This window comes from Schistocerca cancellata, chromosome 7 (assembly GCF_023864275.1).
Source record: "Schistocerca cancellata isolate TAMUIC-IGC-003103 chromosome 7, iqSchCanc2.1, whole genome shotgun sequence".
NCBI classification, from domain to species: Eukaryota; Metazoa; Arthropoda; class Insecta; order Orthoptera; family Acrididae; genus Schistocerca; species Schistocerca cancellata.
Genome location: NC_064632.1, coordinates 331,804,125 through 331,827,553, shown reverse-complemented (window position 1 = coordinate 331,827,553; position 23,429 = coordinate 331,804,125). Strand labels below are relative to the sequence as shown.

Genomic DNA, 23,429 nt, shown 5'->3' with positions numbered 1-23,429 from the left:
AGTGAGGTCTGAGGTCTGTAATCGTATTGGTAGTGTATTCTTGATATTATTGTGCTGGTAGTGTATTTAATTGGTGGGGCCAGTTTGGCTGTTTTCGTTATCTTCATAATGTGTAATCCTCTTTGCTGACTGTTTCAGCACCTTAATGACATAGTTATGAGATTCTAGATCTTCATACAAGCTACTGTATAGTGCGTGGCGGAGATTACTGTATACCATTGCTAGTAAATTTTTTCATAGTTGCAGTTGAACCGAGGGAAAATAATTACCCATATCTCTCCGTACGAGCCCCCCTGTCTTACGCGAGATGAACTTGGAATAAGTAGGATCGCTTTGTAATGTGTCGGAATCACTCGTTCGCTAAACATTCACATTTTACTAAACGATCCTCTTCTCCCATCAAAAGCCCTCTGTGTTAGCAGGTTTTGACCTATTTGAATACAAAGTGTTTTACTACGCATACTTCGATTGGAGGTGGTGTGCCCTGCCTTCTTTCGACTAATTTAGCAGACTGTGTTGTGGTATTTGTGGAAGGTACTTATTATGTGACTGGCAATGGCAAGAAAAGCGTTTCTCAAGAAGAGAAATTTGTTAACATCGAGTATAGTTTTAAGTGTCAGGAAGTCGTTTCTGAAAGTATTTGTATGGAGTGTAGCCATGTATGGAAGTGAAACATGGACGATAAATAGTTTGGGCAAGAAGAGAATAGAAGCTTTCGAAATGTGGTGCTACAGAAGAATGCTGAAGATTAGATGGGTAGATCACATAACTAATGAGGAGGTATTGAATAGAATTGGGGAGAAGAGGAGTTTGTGGCACAACTTGACAAGAAGAAGGGACCGTTTGGTAGGACATGTTCTGAGGCATCAAGGGATCACAAATTTAGCATTGGAGGGCAGCGTGGAGGGTAAAAATCATAGAGGGAGACCAAGAGATGAATACACTAAGCAGATTCAGACAGAAGTAGGTTGCAGTAAATACTGGGAGACGAAGAAGCTTGCACAGGATAGAGTAGCATGGAGAGCTGCATCAAACCAGTCTTAGGACTGAAGACCACTACAACAACAACTTATTATGTTACATTTAAACTTTTATGGTTGTTATCTTCGTTGTCTGTCTCTTTCAGTTGTATTAGTTCTAGTAGCTAGTGATACTGGTAAGTCGTGTTTTCGGTTCTTGTTCAGAGAGAGCAGAAGAATTTGAATCTTAGTTTTTCTTTTTGTCCCGGGAGGGTTGTTATTATGTCTGTCATATTTGTTGGTGATGATGGGACGTCCACATTCTGCGGTAGTCGTACTAGACGGGTGTGGGTTTATAAGCTGTGTTCGAGGACTTTGGAAAGTCAAGTTGGAATACAGTTGTATCGGCCAGAGTATGGTTGTATTAGTAGGTGTATGCCTGTGAGTAATCGTAGTCCGGTCGGGAATAATTTGTTAACTGTTGGTCAAGCTAGTGTTTCACACGCGTATTCCATAATTGATCTGATGACGGTTTTGATTAGCATATATATCAGTTGCGTCGGAATAACCTTGGAATCGTCTTCGTATTTCGTTTGGGATAGTCTTTATCTGATCTTTTCTATTATACAGGGTGAACATGAATAAAACCGACAACTGCAGGGACTGATTCCTGACTGGAAATGAAGGGGAAAAGGTCCTATGAGCAGGTATCCGGAAATGCATCTTTGCCACGGTTGATGCCACGGACGAATGACAGTTCCTTTGACCACGTGCCGTGTGTTCTCTGCGTGTTCCAGGTTGTGTGATTGACGCAGCATACTGTACGCAGCAGAATAGTCTGCTATTCAAATCGGAAACAAACCGAGATGGTGTTTGCATACGGGCAAGCAGATGGAAACGGTCGAGAGGCAGCATGGCTATACCAAAACAAGTAATCTCACAGACGCCAGTCATATCACACAACATTTCAAGCCCCTTTGGAGCGTTTGCGTGATCGTTGGTCATTTAAGACATACGAATGTGCAGGGAGGTGACGGACTGAGCGTACACCGGATTTGGAGGACCACGTACTGCACCTTGACCGTTTCACCCGTTTCTATTTGCTTGGCCGTACACAAACACCATCTCGGCTTGTTCCAGTCATGAATACCGGACCATTCTGCTGCTTACAGTATACTGCGTCAATCACATGGCCCGCAACACGTAAGGAACACGCGGCACTTGGTGGTCAGCGACATCCACCGTGGCAGCGATGCATTTTCGGCCTCATGTTCATAGTACCTTTCTTTCCTTCATTTCCTGTAAAGAATCTGTCTCTGCAGTTCGTTGATTTTATTAATGTTCAACCTGTATGTTTTATCTGCTTTAACTATGATTTATTTCAGTAAATCCTGACATAGACGGTTGATTGGCTATGTCAGCAGTTTCAGTAGCCTATAAAGATTGCTGCGTTAGGATAGCAGTCAGAATTTCTATTCGACTGCTACTAGAGGACTGTATCCTCGTAAAAATAAAGACTCGCAGTTTGTTCTGACGTAGGCATCGGGCGAGAATTATTTATGGACTTTTGATAGTGACTAATCACTGGAAACCGGCATGGCCGGTAAATTATTGGGGTCGAACTGAAGTACATTTTGTAGTTGAAAGTAATGTGCCTCACCGAAACTATCTCGGGCCAAATACGATTATTTTATTTTCGTGACAAAAGTTGAAGTAACTTTCCAGGTGGACTTCTAAATATTAAGTCAGTCGGTGCGAGGAAAATGTCTCTGAGGCTACGAACTGTTGCGAAAATCGCTTCTGTACCTTGAACGGTGAGTATTAAGAGCGACGACGCCACGTGGGACGCCACGAGTGTATATTTACTTAACAGGGAACACCGAGGCCCTCTTGTATCGAAGAGAGGACGCGCCCATGACGATAAGTAAATTCGGAGCCAGTAGTATAATCCGGAGGCGTGACAGGAGTGTGAGAGCTGATCGCAGAACCACAGGCCAAAGCAAGGTGAGACGAGGTTAATCTCGTCCGGCCACGATAACGCAGCCGATTAGGCCCGCCGGTTCTCGGAGCAGCTGCGCCCACGGGCTTTGTGTCCAGTATTAATAATTCATCGCGCGCCATTTGCATAACCGGCTGGCAGTGCGGGCGTGGATGCGGCCATAGGACAGGCACGGAGTGGGCCGCTCGATAACGAGGCAGGACTAGCGACACGGCACGGCGCGACGATACTCGTATAGGCGACTCGCTCCTCGGCGCTTCCCGTTTCGCAACGGGTCACCGACACCGCACCGACTCTGACGCCGCTTATCTGGCCTAGCGCCGGCACGACGCCGCGCTCCGCTTTCCCGCCGCAGCCGCCTGGCCGCCTGTATAAAAACAATGTCGCCTCAAGAACGACAGCCAGGACTCGGGGATAGCCTTATACGTTGGGACGCAGCAGTACAGGCTGTATCACAATTAATAGGTAAACCAGGTGCGGGTGAAAGTGTACCGTAATGGACACAAAAGCGTTCCATTAGACATAGGCCGCAACCTAGCCGTTTACTACTGTCTGCTTACGAACTGTGGAGTATTGCCCTAGCTTCTACACGTGTATCACAGATGTAAAGTTTTCGATTAAGTCCCCATCTAAGTAAATTCATATTGCAGCCATGACCGTGATTGGACAACATGGTACTTGCATGACGGGGCTTCGGCACATTTTCATGGTGATGTTAGTCAGCGTCCAATGCGCTATAAGTTGGACAGATTAACCAGGGCTTGTACGCATCGATTCGCTTGCGTACGAGAGGGCTGACTGTCGTCCCCTATTTCCACTCAAAGGATACACCACCACACAATGTATTTGATACAGAAAACACCCTCACTCGCTGCGGAGTCTCCGAACTACCTGTCCACCCTGAACAAAGGGCCGGATGCTTCAGGAGTAGACAATAATGGTCTGGGGGTTTTTCCTGTTCCAAACTGCTGTATTTGATGCAACTAGAAATGGTAAAAGTAACAGAACTCAGCATCCGTTTTCTCAGTATTCACAGTGTTTTCTGGGTTCACGTAAGAAATGTACTGCTCCTCCACTGATACGGCTAAAGAACTGGATTGGTGAGTTGTACAGAGCAATAAAAATCTAAGAGATGATCCACAGATGTTCGTAAGAATAACGTATCGGCACATTAATCATGGCACAGACACTTGAACATAACGCGCCAGAATATCACAATGCCGGGATGCACAGATGGTATATATGTTGTTGTATGCTTGGTAAGTGGTGACAGTTGGGGAGAACACAAGTCTTGCGAAGATGCCAGTTTCATTCCGGGTTCGAGTACTGTTACGGACGCATAACCTCGAAATACTTCCGTAAAAGCCATAATAAAGTATGGGAAAGCATGTGCCATATGTTGATCAAGATAGCAGAACAACAGAATGGAAATGAAGTCCCATGCTCCTTGACAGAGCGTAGGGGAACAATGCGAGAGATCCGCACCGCCGTACTAGGCAAGGCCCTAGTGGAGGTAATTAGAACAACAGAAAGTAGAGACAAAACAGTGCCTAATGTGAACCAAGGCACTAGTATCAACAAATGAGTATAATGCCATGCTGCTTTAAAGCGAGATGCTTATGTAAGATGTCCCGTTCTTTCACAGATTCATGATAGCGCTGCTACATGAAATAAGAGCTTAAGGCTAGGAACGATTTGATCTGCCCACTGAGACGCCTCTCTTAGTTGCTGGTAGTTTTTCACATCATTCTGGATTTCAAATCAGTCGTCCATCGATGACGTTTCCATAGCTGTGGCGAAATGAAAGACTGTCATCGGATGGCGGTGTCACGCGAAGGCAAGTTGGTTGGTTGGTTGGTTTGGGGAAGGAGACCAGACAGCGTGGTCATCGATCTCATCGGATTAGGGAAGGATTGGAAAGGAAGTCGGCCGTGCCCTTTCAGAGGAACCATCCCGGCATTTGCCTGGAGTGATTTAGGGAAATCACGGAAAACCTAAATCAGGATGGCCGGACGCGGGATTGAACCGTCGTCCTCCCGAATGCGAGTCCAGTGTCTAACCACTGCGCCACCCCGCTCGGTGAAGGCAAGTGTCTCAATTTTATACATGATACACTACTTAATCATGTCCACAATTTATTCTTTATTTTATTTTTATTTTTTAATTTTTTACCCGTAACAAAATTTACTCTCGGGATGAGTCTAGTATTATCACTGTTATTACTGTCTTTTGCGTCATATAAACGCACTTTGTTCTTCGAAAAAATTACCGTAAAATTCAGGTGCGTCTTATATTCGAAATTAATATAAAAATGTGTAGTGTTAGATTTAAAATTCCCGCAAGTCTTAAAAATGGTCATATATATGATAACCACGAGAAACGTGGCAACATTGGATTCAACTGGCAACAGCAAGGCACCGATGCGAAAAACAGGAGTTGCGGGGATTCACAAGCTTGCTAATACTGTCTCCCTCTCGGCTCGCCATCACAAATTCAGAACACTGTCTACTCTGTGATGCGTCATTGCAGTCTATCGTGCCATTGAACTTGAATTGAAAGTGATTTGTGTTATCTGTGAAAGAACAATATTTTTCTTACCGGCAGTAGCTAGATTCGTAATGGAAAAAAATAAAAGGTGTTCATATGATGTGGGTTGTAAATTGATAATAATAGCATATGCAGAAGTACATGGAAACGAGCAGCTGAGTGGCATTTCGGCCCTCCACCAACAGAAATAATCATTCGCGATTGGCGGCCTAGTAAAGAACTGGAAAAAGAAGACTAAACGTGCAGATAGAGGACTGATTGCGAAATGGCAAAAACTAAAAGATGACGTATTGAAATGGATCCAAGGACATCGTCAAAATGGCATTGGAATTAATATAAAATAATTCAAAAACACGCTAGTAAGCTAACGCTGAAGTGGCACTTAGACTTTAAGGGTGGAGTTGGTTTGTGCTACAGCTTTGAACCATGGACTTAGCATGAGAATCAAAACCAAAACATCTCAGAAAATGCCACAAGAGTATGAACAGAAAATATTATCTTTTCATCGAGTTATTGTTCAACATCAAAAGAAAATCAAGTGTGAAACTAAAACAAATATCGACTGTGGACGACACTCCTCCGACATTTGATATACCGAGTAACAGAATTGTTGCCATGAAAGGTGCTAAAACTGTAACTATAGAAACAAGTGGACATGAAGAAAAGTAATACACTGTTGTCCTTTCATGTTGTGTTGACGCTACTAAACTCAAACCAATGATCATTTTCAAGCGCAAAACAATGCCAAAACCTGAAATACCGCCAGGTTGGTGGTTTTCACGTACGTGACAAGGGTTGAATGGACGAGGCTGGTACGAAATTATTGTTTAACAGAGTATGGGATGTTCCGTTCTTTCACAGATTCATGCCGGAGCTGCTACATGAAATCAGAGCTCTATAGAAGAAGAGTTCTTGTGCTAGATCAGTTTAGTAGCCATGTGAAAAATTCTTTGAAACAGAAGTCAGTACCAAGAGTAAGTTATCTGTACACCGTTCAATCTTTCGACCAACTTTGTTGTATGGGAGCGAAAGCTGGGTGGATTCAGGTTACCTTATCAATAAGGTTGAGATTACGGATATGAAAGTAGCTAGGATGATTGCAGGTACTAGTAGATGGGAACAATGGCAGGAGGGTGTCCACAATGAGGAAAGCAAAGAAAAACTGGGAATGAACTCTATAGATGTAGTAGTCAGGGCGAACAGGCTTGGATGGTGGGTTCATGTTACACGCATGGGAGAAGCAAGGTTACCCAAGAGACTCATGGGTTCAGCAGTAGAGGGTTGGAGGAGTCGGGGTAGACGAAGGAGAAGTTACGTGGATTCTGTTAAGAATGATTTTGAAGTAATAGGCTTAACATCAGAAGAGGCACCAATGTTAGCACGGAATAGGGGATCATGGAGGAATTTTATAAGGGGGACTATGCTCCAGACTGAACGCTGAAAGACATAATCAGTCTTAAATGATGATGATGATGATGGGATGATGATGATATGATGATGATGATGATGATGATGAACAGAAATTGAGACAGGGAAATAGTTTGCTCTTATTCCTCGAGGACTAACTTCTCAATTGCAACCTCTTAATGTCTCGATAAATAAATCATTTAAAGTATGTATGAGAGAGGAATGGAACAAATGGATAATGGATGAAACCCAACATGAACTCACACAGAAAGAAGCTTTGAAACGACCTACAATCAACCAGTTGTGTCAATGGATAAAACAGTCGTGGTGTAGAGCGAAGACTTTATTGTTAAATCTATCAAGATGTTATTGTTAAATCTATCAAGAAGTGCGGCATAAGTAACGTTCTCGATGATAGTGAAGACCATCTTATACATGAAGGTGATAACGATTATAACAATGAGGAAGGAGAATAGAAGAAGAAGAATGTTTAGATAATTTACATGGATTTTGAAGGTCAGTTCAGTTTCATAAACTAAGAATGTTTAGTCTGGCTTTGCAATGTAATAATAAAAAGTCAAAAAGTTATTTTTTTATAATTGGTTAAAAATTAAGGTGCGTCTTGTAATCCGTAGCGTATTATAGTCCATAAAATATGGTATTAAAAATGATTGCCTCAGGTAGAGTGTTTTGTATGATAGAGGAAAACAATATCGATATTACAGAAGGTAGCTCACAGTGAACCGGGCGTCAACACCAGTGTTAGTGTGACTTTGGCTTTTGCGCGTAGAGTCGCTAGAACATGAATTGCTGGTATTTCGTGTAGAAGATTTCGAATAATTGCGTAGTACTATCTTTATAAAACCTTGAAGAGTCTTCGTGATATTACAATCGTGTGAATTTAACAGGGCCTCATTTCACTCTGTAAAGCAACGATTCTGATTCTGTTTACAAATTAAGAAACATAGACTACAGTGGACTCGTCAGTAGGCATATAAAAACATTCTGGCATCGAGGGAAAAAGCATAACTTGGTTTTATAGTGGGCACGACGCAAATCGTTTACCGATCGCGTGAGAGCAGCTAGCTTTGTAACGTACAGGTTTCTTCCCCACCGCCGATACGGCGGTTGCACACGCTAACCACTACGAGAATTCCGCAACGCCAGGCGAATATCGGGGCTACACGGGACAGTAAACATTGATAAACTCATTCCGTGGTCAATAACTCCGTGTCCTTGCCAGTCGTGATAGCGCTCCGCGCCGGCAGTCGGAGTTGGTTTGTGACAGACACTTGTCAGAGAAGGAAGAAAGTGTTGTGCGAACGGAAACATTACTCGGCCCTCCACCACAACGTGCGCATTGTGTTTGTTTATTCACTATGTTGGTTTTACATAGAGACCACTACGCTACAACCTTCTGTCAGTCCCACAAAGCCCGTGGTAAGTCTACTATTTTCTATATCGGTGAACATGTTTCTCAGTTGACGTTATGTTGCAGTAGACACAGCAAAATGTTTGTTAAGAGCGGGAAGTTTTACTTCCCGATTTATTGACGAAATCTCCATGTTGTAAGTTCAAATGAGTCAGATATATTAGAAGCAAAAGGAAAATGATGATAGACATGCTGTCATCGTTTGTCCGAGATCTCTGTTAAAAGCCTGTTCTTAATAGCTAGTAAGCGCGAATGTAGTATTGTGGTTGAATTTTTAAGTTTGCGTGTCCAAAGGTTAGGAGTTCAATTCCAGGAATGTTGTTAGCTCAGTAGTTAAGTGCCGAGCTCAGTAGTTAAGTGCCGGACTACGTATTCAAAGGGTCGGAATTCGAACCCCCATCGGCCACGGAATTTTTTCTGTCTGAGCTTCTTTCACATCTGGCAGTTTAAGAATAATGCGAAAACTGCCAATTCGGATCGTGTTTCTTAGTGCGCGCTGAAGTGCAGATCCCCCTGTGACTGGTCAGGAAAGCGAGTTCAGAGGCCGGAAGAAAGCAAGGTCATGCCACCTCCATGCAGTAAAGCAGTGTTCGTTCTTGCCCTAGTACACCGTGGCAGAACAGCTAACCTTGCCTCTTATAGACGCAGTTTAACGCGAAATCCGAACCGCGGAGAATGGAACCGTATCTCGCAAAATAGGTCCACAGTCATGCTTGCACAAACCATTGAATTAATAGGTGAGGAGTGAGTGGGAGGGAGGGGGGGGGGGCATGAAAGTAGGTTAGGCTACTGATCGCTCGGTACCGTCTCACTAAACGTCCCGGTATGATCACATTGAGAAATAAGAATTTCAGTGTTGTCCACCGGTAATTCAACGTATGACATACATTTTTGTGCGGTAGTTTAGTTCGTACATAGGAACGTATCTCCAGCAGAAACTTGCAAGAAAGTTCGTTATTTCCATTTACCACAAAGTTAGTTAATAAAATACTTGAATCATTAAGTTGGACACACAAAGCGAAAGCAAATAATTTGAAATAACGTGCACGAAGAAAGAGAACTGCAGGAATGCCTCATCTGCTACGCAGGCGGAACCTGTAAGATTTGACTTAGCAGGAAGGCTGTTGCTGAGACCGCGGTGTTGCATGTGGTTGATCGGAGTGTGGAAGTGGGAACTACTGCTTCCGTCATGCGTTAGGGGAAGTGGGAACCAAGTAACTAAATTATCAGATGGGTTTTTTAGGAGTACTACGTTTGTTGGAGACGTGGCCAGTTGTTTGCTGCTTGAAGATAGTACCACACGACTTTCTGGTAGCCAATTCATTGCGTTACAGAGATTAAATGATTGTATGCAAATTTATCAAAAAGTAATGCCTCCAACGTCATACATTTAATAAGGAACAGCGGAATTAGTGAAGACCATAGCGTAAAGTGTATTCTGTACAACACTACTGTCAAAACATTTTACTATGCATCTCTACATAACTGCGCCATCGTTGAACTCGGGATGTAAACTAGTTTAGATCAGTTTCTTGACCCCTGATATTAAAGCTGTTTTAATCTTACCCACGAAGAAAGTATAGGGACGCCGTAATGGACGTCAGCAGTGTACACCTTTAGATGAAGCTTGGTAACGGGAAAACTGACGTTGCAGATCAATCGCGCAGTGGCCAGCCCACATGTCACAGATGCCAATCAGGATGTGTTTATGAAGTGGTTCGAAGAGACAGGCGCGTTCATAATCAACAGAGAAACCTTTGTAACCAAACTTAAGGAAGCAATAATGAATCACGTCTCCATACGTCATTTTTCATAATCCAAGCGATTGCAAAAATGAGATTCTCAGTGGTGCCACATGGACCCTACAGCCCTGATGTGGACCTGTATGACTTCAGTTTGTTTGGACCTATGAAACGACGTACGTGGTTAGTTTCAGTGACTTGGCTGAGGTTAATACAGCTTTAGAATTGTGGGCCAAGAAGGAAAACTGATTTTCCCTAAACAGGTTTTGATGCATAGGTTCAACGATGGCGCAAATATATACAAATGCATGTTGACTGTTGTTATACGTTGATTATTAATTTTTTGTGACATAGGAGGCAGTACTTTTTAATCTATATTCGTATATTACATTGACTCATTGTACAACGTATAGGCTATAAAAAATGTTAAGAATCGCCAAGTGCGTCTCAATGTTATAAAAACAGTCCATCTGAAGATAGAATACGTCGTGAATCAGTGAAATAAAATTGATGGATTTACTTAATATTTTTAGTTCCCAAGGCACATTCTTAAATAGATAATCCAGTATTAAAACAGTGATTACTTTCGCAACGGGCTTTTCTGTTTTCGAACTTTTCTCTGTAACAGGCGAAATTGAAAAAAAGCGACAGGTCAGATGTTATTGGCAGAAGTGTGAGAAAATTTAAATTTAAAGACAGTATTCTACAGGACAGTTCCTTACGTAGAATCCTTGAGGGGAAATTAATAGGAATCGCGGCCCGGAATAATGCACTAGATATATACATAAATCTCACCAGCATGACGTTAAAAGATGTCTCTTACGTAGTTTCATTATTTTATTTAATTCTTTACTGGAAACCTTAAGGCACCTTCTTTTTTACCATATCGATTGTGTAGACTTTGTCACAATTAATACTTATGAACTTAAAACTGTATAACAAGTAGCTGTAGTGTTCGTTCGCCTCACACGCCGAGAAACTAGGATTACTAAATACAGCATTGCATACTGGGCAGTCAAATTTTGAGTTCTTCCGTGATACTTATTCATCTATCGTTAGATATGTATCTAGGTGAACTATCTGTTGCAGAGGATTTAAGTAGCAGTAAAATGATGCTCGGGCTCGATAAAGGCCGTTAAAGCAGAGCGGGTTTCTGTAGCGCTAAAGTGTATTCCTTGTACGCCGTACTCGGCTACTCCACTCACCCCATAGAAAGTTATGTTTCTAGTGACGTCGTCATGGGCGAAACATTCAATCCTAACACCAAGTTGGATTCGTGTCTGAAAATTAGAATGTAAATAGATTATCTAGGAAGTAAAGCTGCTTCCAGTCGAAGCGAAAAATATTTAGAGATAATACTTGCTGTGCTGTGTGTAGTTACCGCAAGTAGATATTTAAAACGAAATGCACCGTCTGTGTTTCTGAAAGATACGGAAAAAAACTTTACTAATGATCTATTTACGTTACTCTTGGTGCAGGTGATCAGTACAGAGTATATAATCACTAATCAGCATTTGTTTACTTATTCAAACCCAAAAATAACCACTCGAATTTTTGTGGCATTCGTGACTGAGTTTAACGATGTCAGAGCCGTGAAACCCTTCTTGTAGCACAATGGCTGAGTTTGCCAGTCGTTTCCTGATTTGGAATTTCGTAATGAACATTTTACATTGCATTGCTTTCACACTGCAGACGAATGTTACGAGAAAAATGTGATTCGTTATTTCCTTTATAGTTGTTCATTTGAGTTAAACTAACGTTAATATTTACATAAGACATCAGTGATGAGTTTGGTATGTGACAACGCTGTTGTAAATTTCAGGCACTGCTGTCCATTATCGCGGAGAAGATTCGTTTGCGATTTGCACTTTGTTGGTGTGTCTGGAACACTAGTGTGTGCCGTGGCGCGTGTTCTGCACTTCATGATGAAACCAGAAGTGGTCACCAACTTCCGGGTATTCCGCCCATCGATCGCAGCGTGCGTGGGTGGCAGCTCCACGAATCTGTGGTACAGCGCAGTGCGGAACAGGGCTTTCCCGCGTTGGTCAATATCCGTACTCTGTTGCTTCTTGACTTCGTGTGTTTGTTATGCGTACCTGCTATTGTTTTAGGAATAGAAGCCTGCCTGCAACGGTTTCAATGGGGGAAGATGATGTAGAGTGACGTGAAAAACCATATGCAAACTTAGCCTGTATATCGTAGTATTTTACTAATTTTCAGCTGAGTGACAGATACGGCCAAGTCTTCATCACATCTCGCGAGAGTGAGCTGAAACCCAGAACAGTCGCACGGCCTAGGAAACAGTCTGTCATGTAATTACTTTTTATAATTACTTGTTTCCAAGTCAGGTTACACAAACGGCATCATTACCGGTTTCGACCTATTACCAAGTCGTCATCTGTTGATTTAGTAAGTTGGAAGTGAAACATGGGCTATGAATACAAGAAGGGAATTGCAGCTTATGAAGTGTGGTGCTACGGAAGAATGCTGAAGATTGAGATGCGTCGATTGAATGCCTCTTGAAGAGATACTGAATCAGATTGGGAGATAAGTAATTTAACTAAAAGGGGGATGGGTTGATTGGACGCACGCGCGGGCCTCAAGGAATCTGTTTGGTAATGGAGGGGCGCGTGGGGTATGAGCATTTTAGGGGGAGAGCAGGACTTGACTACAGAAACGGCAGCTCAACTGAGCGCACTTGCGTTTACATTGTGAGCGATTTCCGAGCTTGTTCAGCTGATAAGGAGCTATATAACGTATTCAGGTGATTTGAAAATGGCTTGGTAATAAGTCGAAATCGGTAAGGATGCCATTTGTATGAACTGAGGCCGAAATATATAATGAAAAATCAGAAAAATACGCCTACGGAGTATGCTAGTCAGCCGGTGTCTCGGGGACATCATCACGGAAGATAGCCCATATTTGGATGAGTATGAATGATATGCTTAAAGAAACGACAGTGAATTCCAGTAATATTGCTTAAGATTTTAAACCTTAAAAAAATCGAGCGCTTTATTGAACTACCTCGCGGATTGTCTCGGATATCACATTTAAACAGGTTCTGCTGGTTCGTAGTGCTCTTTCAGCCGTGTGCATATTCGATTCAGCGCACCAAGCGAGGTGGGGCTAGACATTTTAGGGAGGAGGTGTATTCAAACAACCGTTCGGCCACCCAACCAAATAAGTTTTACGTCGTTTCCTGTAACCTATTAACGCGAATGTGTGACTGTTTCTTTGATAACGCCGCTGCTGATTTCCGTCTTCATTCTTGTCTATTCGAACGTGAACTCCGTCCCCAATGACCTCATTGTCAACGGTAAGATAACAGATTTTCCTTTCAGCGTGTCCTTCCGTACCTTGGACGACGAAATTACCCATTTGCAAAGAATTTACGCTTTACGGAGTACTGTCTTGCAGCATCCTTTGTCGGACGTTCTGTTGATACGCGTTTATAGCGTCATAAAATTAACTCAGTGCCCAAAAGTATGTTCAAATTACTTCCTGTCATCACAGTTATTTTCTTCGTAATACATACATAGTTTTTAGATAGTGTGATGTAACAGAGATTTCTGCTCGAGGTCTTGTTGTCCATGCTATGACAGTTTTAATCAGTTGACTCGCTAAAGAACAACTTTGTCTCCAACAGCGCAGTGTAGTTACTGAGTCATAAGTGTGTCCTCTGAAGTCACTCCGCTGATGAATCAACATGAAAAGGTCCGTCGGTTGTGCTCAAGGCTCTCTTCCGTAAGTCGCTGCCGCCCCGTTTCGCGCGCACTGCCAGTATGGTTGACTTGAAATTCTGCACTACTGTCAGAATCTGTTACTCTCTGCTAAGGCTCAGATGATGTGTTATCCGTTAGGGAGATAATCCGTACATTGTGGAGCAGCTGATTTGTGTATTGCAACTTACCTTTACAATATCGGCAATATTGCCCATGTATTGCGAAAGATTCCATACTCAGAGCTTCTATTTTCTACCACGGTAGCGTTATGCCAATTTCATTGACATGTGCTTTGAAATGTAATTGACGGATAGTTACATTATTTATTATTATAAATGTAATTATCTTGTGAACGGAATTTCTCATTTACCCGAGGTCGCCAAAGAGAGACTCAGTGTAGGATTTCTCAACTACTTAAAAACAGACTGTGTCATTGATGATCTTTAATTTTCTTGTTTCAGAGTTAGGAATTTTGGCTGTCGGGCGTTGTTGAATATAGAATTGAGTCGTATATAGTATTTACAAGAATTAAGAAATGACTAAAATTTGCAGTACAGTAGCCAAAAACGACGAGGAAACAAGTCGTCCCGATCTGCAAAGTGAAACTAAACAATAAAGACAAATTCTGGGTATTTTCGGTGAAGATAAGGGACACATGCTGTCTATTAATTGCCGTTCTAGAAGAGCATGGTTTCAGTGCAAAATACCATTTTAATTGCCAATGTAATACCGTATACAGAGCTTTTCAGTGGACCAGACTTCGTCGTTTCTTGCCAGACGGCGGAACTCTCGTCAATGACTCCAGCATCCACGCCGAGCTCTTACCAGAATCATTAGGTGGTATGCTTTGTGAGGCGGTATCAACGGGGACTGATTAACCTTTCCGACGCCTCAAGCTCGATGCTTATATGCACTTGCTACATCCCCTACAGGAAGAAGTGCTGTCGGCGATTGGAATTGGTGATGTAGCTGCTTCATAATGTACTAACCTAACCTTCAGAGGATGGAGAAGAATGTGGAAACACCAGATACACAACAAACTAGCATGCCAAATACGGTTTACGACAATCTTTGGCTTTTAAAACAGCTTCCACTCGTATGGGAATTGTTAAATACAAGTTTTGTATGGTTGTCAAGGGATTCTTACACATTCTTCCTGCATAGTATTGGTAAGTTCAGGTAACGATGATGGTGGATAGCGACCACCCAACGTTCTCTCCAAAACAGACCATAAAGGGTCAATAAAAATGAGATCTGCTGTCTGAGGTGGCCAGAGAAGATGCGACAATTGTGTTGACAAAACCATTCCTAAACGATGTAAGCTGTGAGAACAGAGTTCAAATGGTTCTGAGCACTATGCGACTCAACTTCTGAGGTCATCAGTCGCCTAGAACTTAGAACTAATTAAACCTAACTAACCTAAGGACATCACACACATCCATGCCCGAGGCAGGATTCGAATAAAATAAAATTCGGAGTCTAAATAAAAGCGTAACATGTTCGATGTAACAGTGGTGCATTCGTAAATATAGCATACTTAATACGTCTACATTTTGATACTGACAGATTTTAAAAAAAAGTAGGTTTTGATATGATGTAGGATTTACTTAAGTCGTTTATTGCCTCTTGTTACATTATTGAAGTCAGAAGGATTTTTTTCCTTGTTGTAGTAGGTTGTAGTAGAATAAAACTTAGTTTACCTTCACCCTTCACGATTTGTCGCTTTCTTTTGGTGCATTTGCGTTTTTTGTATTCATGTAAACAAGAGTATTCCTATACATGTTATTGTTTCTTTTGCGTTAAGCATTGTGTATTTACATGCTCATTAGTGTTTTCGTGTGTTGAATACTGTATAAGCCGTGAATGCAGAGTTTTTAAGTAAACTTTCGTGTGTGCTTGTGAAAATTAGAGATGTGTTCGGTATTCTGCAAAGACGTGTAAGAGCGAGGGATAGGATACAGGCGTGATTAGTGGTTAACGTAGAGAGAGAGAGAGAGAGAGAGAGAGAGGGGAGGGGGGGGGAAGTGATACGGATAGAGGAAGGATCACATGTGTGTGTGGTGGCGGGGGAGGGGGGACTTGCGAGGTTGAACTGATAATATACGCCAGCTTCAAAATATGTAACCGGGGAAGGGGGGGGGGGGAGACGTTGCACTGGACATATACTGCACATGGCTGCTGCAGTCTGATAAATCTGCTGTTACTGAAAACAGTGTATACAGAAAGTCACGCTATTGACTGCAATGTCCAGATTTTAACGTGTTTCATTCTTATAGAATTCATTTGTCGGGGAAGATACTGAAATACGTCTGACGAATGATTCAGTTAATCGTGGTGATATCCTCATGTCGACCCAATTAGTGACACACCATCGTTCACAGAGGGGTTACTGTAGCATATATCTTCGCCGCCCGTGTTATATTTCTTCTACTATGTTTATCCTCGCACTCGTGCACACTGGACTCATCCTACCGTTATACACGATGATTTTGTTCAACGACGACAATCTGGAGGAAACGACACCTGAGAGACTTACGGGGCAAAACAGGTTTATGGTCATGCGGCCTGAAGTACATTCTGGAGGTACATCAACTTGAAGTTAGAGATAAACTTACCTTTGACAGACACTCTGGTATCAGCACGAGGTTGGCGGTCAGCCAGCACGGGGTAATCCAGACGACAGGGTGGAATATTCTCCACAACTACCACTGTCCGTATCACAACACATGCAGTCTTCATTCGCGCGACGGTTTTCTCGTTGGTTCGTCGCACCGGCCGTCGGGGTACTGAGATTTCTGTTATTCACCTTATTCACAGACGAGCCTGTCTTTACGGGGTGCGATATCATCAACCTTCACCCACTTGTGGTGAGGGAGAATTCCCACTGGCTGAGCCTCAATGTGTAGGTTGGTATTATTGGCGATCCCTTTTGTGGGATCAGTCATCCTTCAACAGCGCCTCACAGACAGGACACATACTACCCCTGCATGTGATCCTAGCTCCGCTGCTGGAATGCGTTGTTTTGCTGATACAAAGGGTAATGTGGCTACTCCACGATGGAGCTCCAGCCCACTGCTATGTTGAGCATGGAGCTAAAACACAAGTGTGTGCTGTGTTCTCATGTGTGCTTTCAATCACTAAACCTATACTGTCAAAGATCCTTTTATCTCCATCTTGAAATGAGTGTACCTTCCTCGAAGCGAATCGTCTGCTGTAACACTCTGTCAATGTTCTGTGTGCTTCGAGATGTGACGGGCCGGTATTCCGATGTTGCAGGCGCTGCCGGCCAGTACAGGCGCGAGCATGTGTCGGCGCTGGAGCCGCCGCGGTCGTCCCCGGCGCCGGTGGCGGCGCCCGGCTCCGGCGTGTCGGGCGCGGCCGTGGCCCCCGCGCCTGCCCCCGGCGCCGCCGCCGCCGCCCCCGGCCACGGCGGGCCCGTGTGGCGCGACCCCGCCGGCCTGGTCGAGGTGCGCCACGTGCACAGCGTGCAGCACCAGCTGCTGATGACCGCCGCGCCCCACTCGCACTCGCACTTCCACCCGCCGCCGCACCCGCTCTACCAGCCGCCGCAGCCACAGCCACAGCCGCAGCCGCACCACCGCTACGACCTCGAGGTGCTCGAGCGGGACCGCATCATCAGGTAAAACCAAACGGAAAGCAGCGCATATTATCTTACACGGTCCAGTCACGTTAATGTAACGAGCGCCCATGTCCGACGTCAACTTGCGATAACCACTCACAGACCTGAGGTGGCAACCTTACTAGTGCGAATACGTAAGGCATGTCGGGGGTGGGGGGTGCAGAAGATACTGCACTCTTCGACGTAATGTGGGAATGATGTAGCGATTTACCTAACATCCAAAAGGGCTAGCTCACTGGCTTTTGTCCCAAGGGTGGAAGCATTTCCGGAACAGCTAAGTTTGTAAAATGTTGGCGTGCCGCAGTGGTTAAAGTATACCGTGCATCACAAAATTCTCGCAGTATTGGTGTGTGGTTCGAAGAGCACCTGGTTGTGTTTGCCGTACTCACCTGGCCAGCAAACTACCTGGATTTATACGCAATCGAGAATCCTTGGAACCTCCTCGATCCGGCTGTTCGCGCCGTTGATCATCCACTGACGAAACTAGCGCAGCTGACCACGGCACTGCAGTCAGCATGGCTCCGCTACCCTGTCCATAGCTTCCAGAACCTCATTGTCTCTCTTCCTGCACATCTCGCACTGAAAGAGGTGGTTATTCGGGGTTTTGACAGATGGTCGCATTAATGTGACTGGACAGTTATAGTACATCTACTGTAAAGAAGGAATACTAAATATTAACAAATGCAAGAATTGGATGAAATCACTCGAAATACATGACTCTTTACAACGCTGCCTGTAACCAGCTGTAGGTTCATTCTTCCACTGCGTTAAAAAAGACACTCGACTTTTTTGTCACATTTCAGGCAGCATCTGTTGTATTTGTTCATTACGTGCAGCCACTGAATGTGAATTGGCCTACTTCTCGCCACCCCCCGTCTCTCCCCCACCCCGGGGGGCTCACCACTCTTTAGTGAGTATGTGCTTGGCTACCACGAGGCCCCAGCCTTTGCAGCATTGCTTCCCCTTTGTGTGCTGCAAACCTACACTTGGACTGTCTCTTACCTTCTCAGACTTTGTCAGATCGTCCTCTTGGTGCAGACCCTGCTTGCACATGCTTCACAATTCTGATCTTGATTTCTAGTTTCATTCCAGACGCTATCTTAATCTTCCATTAATGATTACATGGTCCCCATGATTTTTGACGTGCCATCTTTTCCAAACTTAACAGAAGTGTGCGACGTCAGGGTCTTCAGCATATCACCTGCCTTCTGCATTCCCCTTCAGGAGATTTATCATCCAGCAACGCAGGTCCCAGCCATTCGTGGATACCGGGGAAGAATCGTGCTGCCTATGACGAGGTGTCGGGCGGAATTTGAACATATTTTCTAGACGCCCTATGTAACAGACGTGTGCTTTTTAATACACCCTTGGAGGCTGTGAATGTTCGGGTAAGGACAGGATATTACCATCTGCAGTGTTTATATCTTCCTGCCGATGCTGAAGTCTCTGAGAACACACCGTTAGCATTGGTTTCTCAGGTCCCCCACATTACCTAATCTTGGGTGATTTCAACACCCATAATCCTGTGTGGGGTGTAACAATGGTCTCTGGCCGTGGCATAGACCTCGACAATTTACTGGCACAACTTGACCTTTCCCTCTTAAATACTGGTACTCCCCCCCCTCCCCCAATGCTTTAGTGTGGCACATGGAACATTCTCGGCCGTAGACTTTTGTATTTGCAGCCTACGTCTTCCTCCATCCATCCACTGATCCACTGGAGGGTCCATGATGACCTGTGTGGTAATGACCACTTCCCAATCTTCGTGTCTCTTCCTCAGTGTCACTCCCCTGGACGTCTGCCCAGATGGGCTCTCAACTGTGCTGAATGGGTTGCTTTATCGTCTGTTGTCGACTTTGGCTCCCTGCCGCTTGAGAGGCAGTCCAGAGTAAAACTACATTTATTCTTTCAGCAGCTGAATTAGCGATACCCTGTTCCTTGGGCCTGCCCCAATGGAAGACAATACCTTTGTGGTCTTCGGAAGTCGCAGAGGCCATTCGAGATCGTAGGTGGGCTCTCCAACACAATAAGCGGCCCCCCTTTGGTGGAGCACCTCACTGCCTTTAAGTGACTTCGTGCCCGGGTCCACCACCTAATAAAGCGACGGAAACAAGAATGCTGGGAACAGTACATTTCAACCATTGAGCCACATACCTCTTGTTCGCATGTAACTTTTGCCTCTACTGTTCTTCGTCTAGCCTCGAAGGTGCCATACCAAAGGGGCCGGCATGGGCCTCACCCACGATTTTCGATTTTCCGTCTCCAAGACTCGCGTCAATAACTTCTTTTGACGTTGACCTCGATGACCAGCTACTCAATGTGGTGGAGATTTATCTTTTTTTAGGTCTGGTCTTTGATTCTCAGTTGACATTGACTCCCATCTTAGCTAGCTTAAGCGAAAGTGCTGACTGCACCTTAATACACTTTCGTTGCCTGAGTAACACCAGCTGGGGTGCAGATCGCACTACCCTTCTGCAGCTTTACAAAGCCCTGATAGAATCCTGCCTTGATTATGAGGGTCTGGCTTACAGTTAGGCATCGCCCCCAGCATTGTAGATACTGGATCCGATACAGCACTGGGGTTTCACTTGACAGACGAATCTTTTGAACTAGCCCTTTGAACAGCTTACACGTGGAGGTTGGGGTCGATCGATTATGGATCTGGCGCTGACAACAGCTTGCTATTACCATGTATCCGGTTGATACGGACTATGTTATACTTAAGTTGGTGTTTGGAGCCGGAGCGTAGTTTATTGTAAAGCAGCTGATAATTAAGTCTATTGTGTGGCAAACGTGTCCTAACAATTTCAGCTGACACTAAAATAGTAAACACTTTCACACTATTTGCGCTGTTTGTGTGACTCTCATGTTGCGCATGTTAATCACTCGAAGTTTCTGTTGGCCGAAACGCTGAAGTTCTTTACTGTCTTGCCTACCCAACTTCGCATCACGCTTAAGAATCCAAACTACCGTCTCCTCTTTCCAAACATGGTAATCCATCTTCCACAGTAGCACCCCCAATCAGGGATTACGATAGCAATATGCATCCTGTCTATCTTCTCTTCCACCTCTCCTCTGGATCCGCTCCTATACACCTATGTGGTGCATCACTTAACCACAACTTCTTGACCTATGACAAGATCTGAAAGACTCAATTTCCTCCCGAGGTCTCCACTGCCATTTTTTCTCCATCCTTGGCGCATCCAAGGGTTCAGAAGTCGTCTACAATTGATGGCTTGATGGTGACTGGTCGCGTAGGCTTTTCTTATACTCATGTGGAACATGCTGAACTGCTCTCCTTGTTGGCTGGCTATAGTGTTACCACTGTGGAGTTGGTAGCCATTTCTTGAGCTATTGATCACATCCGTTCCTGCACTAGTGGGGTGCTTTCTCACCTGCAGCTAGTCCTTGAGCAGTTCGCAAGCTCTCGTGCTGCCCTCGCCATCTGTTGGTCATTGCTATCCAGGATTCCCTGTATACTCTTGAACAGTGTGGACGCTCAATGACTTTCGTCTGGACACTGGGCAACATAGAGATCCCAGGGAATGAACTCACTGATACCGTGGTCAAACTGGGTCTTATTCCCAAAATTCGACTTCAGACGTGAGACTCTCCGGGATGTACCTGCCGACTTAAAAATGGCGCTGTAATCGTTAGAATCTTCCCTAATCGCCTTGAGTCGCAGGGCCGTTTCCAAATGTCCATATGCATGATTTGATTTTCTGTGCGAGAGAACTCCAAATAAAATGTAGAGAACAGCAACAATGTCCCTTCGTAGCTTTGTATGACCTGGATAAAGCTACATTATCTGTATGTACTTAGACGATTTTGTTGTCCTCGTCATTTCTGTAATCCTGGTCAGGCCGTTGACGATCGCATGGTTGGGCACTCGGTCATACACATAATTTATTTAAATCTGTAACGATTACTGCTGGGCTGCATACTATAAGCGCACAATAACTTCGCACTTAACGCTGTGGATCCAGGGAATGAAGGAATCTGTTGGAATTGGTCAGTATTGATTTGGCTCCACTCGGTGCCAGCTTCAGTCAGCAAATAATGTCGTACACGGTAACATTTTACGTAGTTTTCTACAATTTGTAGCAAAAACATTTCAGCGATCGTAATCTACGCGTGTCACCTTTGATTTGGTAGTACTACAGTTGCATGTTTCTTCCAAAAGCCGCCTTGAGTATTATATGAGAGGGGCAGAGAAGGGTTTCACCCACTCCTCCGCGTGAAGTCACAAGTTGTATTTCGCACATAGTATTTGCGCCCTTTCTCTTCGCCCTTTACTTGTCAGCTATTCCATACGTAATGAGATCCAGACCGGGTGTTGAGTTTGGATATCTTTTCGGCGGAGGCCTCCTTAATTTTCATAGGCTTAGTTAAAAAAAAAACCTACGATCCCAAAAATGACTTGAACTGCTGTGTGTAGGTTACGCTGCAACATCCGCCCTCACACCAGAATAGCTGCAAGAGGCAGTAAACCAATACAAGAATACATACTCGTAAAACAGATTGTAACTCTCCACTGATTTTCTTTTAAAACCAAGTCCTTGTACCAAGGGTAATCCTTTAAATTTACATCTTTGTTTATTTGCCATATGTGGGTTGCAGCCTATCTAAACACTGTGCCTCTGAACGAATCTTAGACAGGAAATGTGTACAACCGGCACCCTTTGGAAAAACGACACATTGAGTCTTCAGTTATAAAGATCTGATAGTGCACCTAAAACTCATGCTGTATAAGGTGATTTAAGCGCTATTACGAAGCTGTGAAACTTGGACACTGTACAGCCAAGACTGTAAGGAACTTCAGCGTTTCGGTCAACAGAAATTTCGAGTGATTAACATGACCAACATGAGAGTCACGGAAACACCGCACATAGTGTGGAAGTCTTTACTATTTTACGTCAACTGAAATTGTTAGGACACGTTTGCCATACAATAGTCTTAATTATCAGCTGCTAACTACGCTCCGTCTCAAAACACCAACTGTAATATAATATAGTCAGTATCAACCGGATACATGGTAATAACTTATGGTTACCTAGACGAACTGTTGTCCCTAGATCAGTGTGATACAGCCTAAAATTAAGAATGGTTGTTGTATTTAGTGTTGTTCAAGTAGTTGCTTGCTACGTGTATGTGCTGTTGGTGAGTGAGAGTGAACGCATTCGGCGACGCTCAGCAGTGTGCGCCTCGTGCCGCCTGCATCATTTTGATTTGGCTTTGAAAGCTGGCGAGCGACTGCGCAATTCCCGATTGAGCGGCGGAGAATAATTCCCAATTGAGCAAGGGCAGCCTGTTAAGTGATGGCTGTCCTCTATTGTAGCACGACTGAAGGTCGTGCCACGAGAGCCGCTCCAGAGGTGCAAGCAACCGGAGCGGCCTTGGCAGCGCTATTGTCCGCTGCCGTTTACATCTCTGCCCCGCACCCGCGGAAAGACGCTTCCACCCACCAAACCATATGCGTCCAAAAAGTTGACGGAGGAAATGTTATCAGTCATATCGACTTGTCGAGTTGTGTCGTCTAGTTTCCATTTCTGTATTAACATCGTCTCTAATTCTCAGCCGCATGAGGTAGCCGCACGGTCTGAGGCGCCTTGTCACGGTCCGTGCGGCTCCCCCCGTCGGAGGTTAGAGTCCTCCCTCGGGCATGGGTGTGTGTGTGTTGTCCACAGCGGAAGTTAGTTTCAGTTAGATTAAGTAGTGTGTAGGCTTAGGGACCGATGACCTCAGCAGTTTGGTCCTACAAGACCTTACCACAAATTTCCAAATTTCTAATTCCCAAATTACCCTAGTTGTCGTCCGTATTTTTCATTGGCAGTGAATTCAGTGGGTGCTCTTTTCTCTCACTAAAGTTGGGAGAACGGTATCAGGCAAGGACTACAACGCCTTATTTTTATAGATTTCATGATGAAATATTTTTGAGTAATTTAAATACAGTTTGTGTTGGTTGTTTATTTCGTATCATC

General features: G+C 44.2%; 1 protein-coding gene across 1 annotated transcript in view; it reads left to right on the top strand.

Moving 5' to 3' along the window:
- Positions 1–17,257: 17,257 nt before the first annotated feature.
- Positions 17,258–23,429, top strand: part of LOC126092756 (lysine-specific demethylase 3B-like) — a 168,975-nt gene continuing 162,803 nt past the window's right edge. The window contains exon 1 of the mRNA XM_049908482.1: positions 17,258–17,448. Within this exon, the coding sequence (XP_049764439.1) occupies positions 17,312–17,448 (137 nt within the window). The 5' untranslated portion in view covers positions 17,258–17,311. The remainder of the gene's footprint in view (positions 17,449–23,429) is intronic.